General features: G+C 59.6%; 1 protein-coding gene across 1 annotated transcript; it reads left to right on the top strand.

Moving 5' to 3' along the window:
• The first annotated feature begins 1,143 nt into the window (after positions 1–1,143).
• On the top strand, positions 1,144–5,383 carry BCAP31 (B cell receptor associated protein 31). Its single transcript, XM_059385919.1, has 5 exons — positions 1,144–1,155; positions 1,997–2,155; positions 2,961–3,084; positions 3,780–3,880; positions 4,998–5,383. Exons 1-5 carry the CDS (start codon positions 1,144–1,146, stop codon positions 5,034–5,036), a joined length of 435 nt encoding a protein of 144 aa, XP_059241902.1. The 3' UTR covers positions 5,037–5,383.
• The last annotated feature ends 155 nt before the right edge of the window (positions 5,384–5,538 follow it).

Genomic DNA, 5,538 nt, shown 5'->3' on the forward strand with positions numbered 1-5,538 from the left:
GCGTCTGCCTGGGCTCGTGGTGGCAGCCCTGGCGCTCCATAGCTGGGGATGGGCTGGCTTGGGGGCAGTGCTGTCACCATCGCCTCCCTGGGTAACCAGGGGGACAGCTGTGGTGGCTTCCAGCTCTGCTGCGGTCCTGCTCACGCCAGCCAGCCGGCTGGCCCTGTTGTGCTGGGGTCACTCTTGGGCTTACTTGCCCCATCTTTGCCTGCTGGGTCCAGCAGGTGGCACACGTGCCCTCCCCCCAGCCTGTCACCATCTGGGAGGAGGAGCCTCTTCCACATTACAGGGATCTATGCCGGGCTGCCCAAGCACTTGAGCACTCAGAGCGTGGAGGTTTGGGAAGTTGGGGCTTAGTCAGACTTGCCTTTCTTCCTGGGTCCCTCCAGTGACTTCTGCCCTGCTGACCTAAGGCAGGTGTGTTGCTTCTCTCTGGCTCCTGGGGTGCGTGGGAGCTCCTTTCACTTCCAGGGCTCCAGCCCAATGTGGGGCAGGCTGGTGTATAGTCAGGGGCTGAGACAGGGAAACCTGAGCCCTGGGCCACGAGGTCTGGCTGCTAATTTTAGAGAGCACATGTCATTGGAAACTCTCCCTTCCTGCCAGGAACCAGCAGCCTGGCTTTCCCCATACTGTCAGGGGCTCCGGATCCTCTCCGCAAGCAAACCAGGAAGCGTGATGGGCATCTGAGGGCCCCTGTGTGCCCGCCTCCTCTACCCCTCCCCCCCAGGGACTTGTTCCTCACAGGGACTCCGCCAGGGTCCACATGGTGGGCGGGGTGGGGGGCAGCGCACACCATGTTTCTTGCCCCGTGCCCTCGGGCCGTCTCAGAGGCAGGTGTCCACAAGAACTCTGGGAAAGCTGGCAGACCTTGGGAAGACTGGCCTGGGAGCAGGCATCCAAGGCTGCTTTGTCTCCTCTGAGCAAGCACTTTGCTGTGCAGACACTCAGCACGAAGCAGCGTCTTTCCCTGCTCCCCAGGGGGTGCCTTCCTCATCTGTGGCCAGCCTGAGCCTCTGTCTCAGGTGTGTAGGGAAAGTGCCCGCCCTCCTCCCCCACCCCAGTCTTCACTGTTTGAGCTGTACCTTTGTCCGTTACCCTGTCCTCCTACCTGGCAACAGCTCAAGGACAGGGCTGGCTGTCGGAATGGAGCAGCAGGTGCCCCCCTACCCCTGGCTGCCACCTGCTTGCCCCTCGTGACTGGTCTGCACCTGAGATGTACGCCTGGGCCCTGGTTCTTCTTTTTCTGCTCCCCCAGTGTTGGAAGAGCTCACCATGGCAATGTTGTCTAACAGCTGCCTGTAGACCGTGTTTAGGGAGGGGGCGGGGAGAGAAGAGTCCTTTTTTCTGTTTCTCGTTGCGCTTAGGAGCGCTTCCCTCCAAGTGGAGAACGGGTGGTGGTTGCAGGCTTGGATCCTGGGTTCATACAGACCGCAGTGGGGATTTGCCTTGGCCGTTTTTGGCTCTTGACCTCTACCACTTGCCTTAGCCAGTTTCCCCTCTCTGACGTGGGCAGCAGTCGTGCCTCCCCTATCAGCTAGGCGTGAGGATTGGGCCCAGAGATCGGAAGTGTCCCCAGATGCTAGCTGCTCCTCTTTACCAGGGCAAGCCTGATGTCGCAGCTAGGAAGATGGTGCTGTGGCTTCTTTGAAACATCTGGGTGCAGGCCCTCAGCTGGAAAGGACTAGGTTTGGGGTCCTCTGGCTATAGCTAGGCCTGGTCTGGGGTGTCTCGTCAGTGTGTTGCTTCCTGTGCCTTTGGGACTGAAGGACAGCTCCAGAGCTTTGGGCTGCTGTTTTGGGCCAGAACTAGTCATTCTGGTGGCAGGAGGACAGCTCTCAGGCTCCGCCTTTTCCCTTCTGTTGCCAGACCCAGGCTGGTGGCATCTTGCTTGGCTGCCCTGGCAATCTAAGAGGACAGGTCTAGGCTAGAGGCAGGGTTGAGAAAGGAGCGATCCAGAGAAGTTCCTGCCAGCCGTTCCCCGCTTCCTGCTGCTCAGTTTTCCTCCTTTTCCCATTGTAGCCTGCTTAGACGCCTGGTGACTCTCATCTCGCAGCAGGCCACGCTGCTGGCGTCCAACGAAGCCTTTAAAAAGCAGGCAGAGAGTGCTAGTGAGGCGGCCAAGAAGTACATGGAAGAGAATGACCAGCTGAAGAAGGTGAGTTCTGCCTGTGGGCCTCGGCTGTGTGACGTTCCCTGTGGGCCTCAGGGCCACTGTTGGCCTGTTGGGCTGGGAGTGTGTGACGCTATGGCTGTTGGCCAAGCTCAGGGGTTGGGTAGAAGGTGAAGGGGTGGTTCTTGGGAGTCTGTAGGGGAGCGATCCGGGGACTCGACAGGGAAGGGGGTACCATTGGTGCTCCCTTGTCTCTGTTGCTACATCTGGGCCAGACTCTTGCTTGACAGAGCTGACTCTCCAGTGAGCAGAGCCCTGTGCTGTGAGCCATGGGCTGGTTAGCACAGAAGAGTGCAAGATAAGGCCTGTGGTCTCCTAAGGCTTGTATCAGCTGGAGACAGTAGGGACGGGAGGTGGCCAGTTTCGGAAGGCTTGTGTGAGGAGGTGAGGTGTGAGCTGAACTGGGAAGAAGGTGGGCGGACGGACCGGATTCATTCATGGACGGGATAGAGTTGCACGGGCAGGGATGACTTTCGGTCTCCTGGCCAGAGTGAGCTGTGGAGTCTGGGGAGAGGAATGGAGGTCATTGGTCAGTTGGGGGTGACTGGCAGAAATCTCCAGAAGAGAGCAGATTGAGTCATTGGCTGGACCGGTAAGTCCCGCAGTGCTGCTGAGAAAGAGGCAGGGCACGTGGCCTGGGAGCCCATCTGTGCTGACATTCCCCAAGGGTCAAGTGCCCGAAGCTGCTTGAGGAATTGCACTTGGGGAAGACAAGAGTTGGATCACCTGTTTGCCCGCCTCCCTCCCTCCCTCCCTCCCAAGTAACCCGTGCCCTTGGCGTTCTGCCTAGGAAGCTGCTGTTGGCGGGGTGAAGTTGGACGGTAGGGATGCCGAGAAGAAGGTGGAAGAAGAGAACAGGAGCCTGAAGGCTGATCTGAAGAAGCTGAAGGACGAGCTGGACATCAACAAGCAAAGTGAGCACTGACTTCAGCTGTCCCCCAGTCCCTGAAAGTCTGGACGCTCCCGCAGTGGTGGCCGCCCCACTTGTGCCAGAGTATGAGTAACAAACTCGCCCTTGGGCTCAGGAGCTGGGTGGCAGCAAACAGCCCTCGGCTCGCACAGCTGCTGGGCTCAATGGTGCAGTGTCTGTCTCGGGGCCCAGGGGGCCCCAGCTGCTCTGAGACTAACCCCAGGTGGCAGCGTCACCAAGGTGTTTGGGGCGGGGACAGAAAGAATTCGGGACACTATCCTAGAACTGCTTGTAGTGTTCCCGAAGAACCTGCTGTGACCCCATCTCCCTTCCTGAAGCACCCCCCCAACTTGCTTTTTGCTCTCGACTTTGAGGGTGAGTCTGCTCCATGCTGTCTTCTCTCACCTTAGCCTTCTCACACTGTCCCATGCTCTCAGCCTCCCCGAAGTCTCCTGCACCTAAGGTCACTTGGGAGTCCCTCGGTCCAATGGGCCAGGGTGTCCTTGGTATTTTCCCGCCTCCCCCACTTCGGGGGCCCTCACGGTAGCTGGCAGGGGAGCTTTCTGGGGGGATGCTCTCTCGACGGTCTTAGAGGGGACACGTTCAGACCTGTATCTGGTGTCTCCGGCAGCTGGGTTTTTTTTTCTCCCTAACCCCGTCTTTCTGTTTCCTTTTCCTCTTCATCTGCATCACCCCCAGAATTAGAGAAGGCTGAAAACGAGGCTCTGGCCATGCGGAAGCAGTCTGAGGGCCTGACCAAGGAGTACGACCGCCTGTTGGAGGAGCACGCGAAATTACAGGTCAGCCGCACGAGTAGTCTGCTCTGTTGGACAGAATCAAAGTCCCCGCACCCCTGTACCCCCGTACCCACACATCCGCACAGGCCCAGAGCGGGCCCATCCCTGACTAGCCTGCCTCAGCAGAACCTTCGAGAAGCCCCAGGAGCAGGCTGGCTGCTTTCTTTCCCGCTCCCCCTTCCTCCTTTGTTGCTGACTCTGGGTCTAGAGAAGAGCCTGCCGAGCAGTGCCAGCCTGGGCCCAACAGCTAGAGCCCTTTCTCGGGCAGGTGGGTGTGGCTTGGCAGATGGCAGCCACTTGCTAAAGTGGCCTCAGCAGTGCGGTGCGCCCTCTGTGCTGTGCCTGCCTGGCCTCAGCCCTGGCATCAGTGTCTTTGAGAAGAAAGCTTTCCCTTACACGTTCACCTGGTCTGTGGTGCGGGGGCCCCTGCACTAGTCCAGATATGTTGCAGGGAGACTCTGTGGCGGGAAGCCGGCCTTCTGTACGTGGGCTGTGGGGCTGATGCAGGGCTGGGGCCACCCTCCTATCCCGTCCCTGCCCAGGACCTGAGTCTTCAGACTGGTTGAATGTGGAAACTCAGGTGGCCTAGAAATGAGGCGTGACGGCCTGGCAAACACCCTTAAGTCCTGACAATTGGCCTTGTTGCTTGGCGGCCCGGATTTGGCCACCACAGTGGGTGAAGAGGCATGACCCGGCCCTGGAGGAGGACTGGTGGTGGCCTCAGCGGAGGGGGGCTCACTGGCAGAACCCACAGAGGATGTACATGCAGAATGCAGGGCCTGAGCTGGGACTTGGGAGGGATTGGAATGCCGGGCCTGCCGCGGGCCCAAGATGGTGGTTGATGTGGGGCCCTGTGGGTTGAAGGGAGGCGTGATGGAGGAGGCTCCCAGCTGCACCTCCCTGGTTGGTGTTAGGGTCAGTCTTCGCTAGAATGGGGCCTCTCCCGCCCTGGCAGGCCTTCGGGTGCTGCTGCGGGGGCGGGGGGGCTCCTTGCTCCCCTGGTACCTGTCACTTGGGGAGAAAAGGCAGTAAGCTGGGCCTTTAGGGTGGAGGGGCCAGGGGCTGAAGGTGAGGGGTGCATCCTGTCGATCCCTTGCCTTGTGGTTTCTGTCCCTTCCAGGCAGCAGTAGACGGCCCCACGGACAAGAAGGAGGAGTGAGGCTGCTCCTCCCCGCCTGCTGCCTGGCCTGTGCGCGCTGCTGCCTGCAGCCCGGCCTCCCGGGTACTTCCGTTCGCCCCCTCCCGCTTCCTGCCCCCTTGCGCACCTTGCAGTTCGCGCTGTGCCGGCGTACCGCAGGGGACCCAGTTGCCGCCCACTCGGGATGAGTTCACGACCGTCCTGGCAAGCCAGGCATGAGGCAGGCTTTGCTTCCCACTGAGTTGAGCCGTTTTTGTGTTGCGTGTTGTTTGGGGCTCCAGGGCCCCTTATCTCTGGTCCTGCTGGAGGGTCAGTGGAGCAGGCCTAGTAGAGTTTCTCTTGGGGCAATAAAGGTTGTTATCACGTGACTGTGGTTTGTGTGTGTAATTGGGGCCACCAGGAGGCCACCTCTTTCTGCCATCATGGGAGTGACCAGGAAGGTGGGGGCAGGTAGCTCTGACAGAGAACCCCAGTCTTTGGTCCTGGAGGCTTTCTTTTTTTTTTTTTTTTTTTTTTTTTTTTT

The sequence above is a fragment of the Mustela nigripes genome, chromosome X (assembly GCF_022355385.1).
Source record: "Mustela nigripes isolate SB6536 chromosome X, MUSNIG.SB6536, whole genome shotgun sequence".
Lineage (NCBI taxonomy): Eukaryota > Metazoa > Chordata > Mammalia > Carnivora > Mustelidae > Mustela > Mustela nigripes.

Coding starts and splice junctions, on each gene's coding strand:
- BCAP31 (XM_059385919.1), top strand. Junction 2,156..2,960: donor AGAATGACCAGCTGAAGAAG/GTGAGTTCTGCC, acceptor CGTTCTGCCTAG/GAAGCTGCTGTTGGCGGGGT. Junction 3,881..4,997: donor AGGAGCACGCGAAATTACAG/GTCAGCCGCACG, acceptor TGTCCCTTCCAG/GCAGCAGTAGACGGCCCCAC.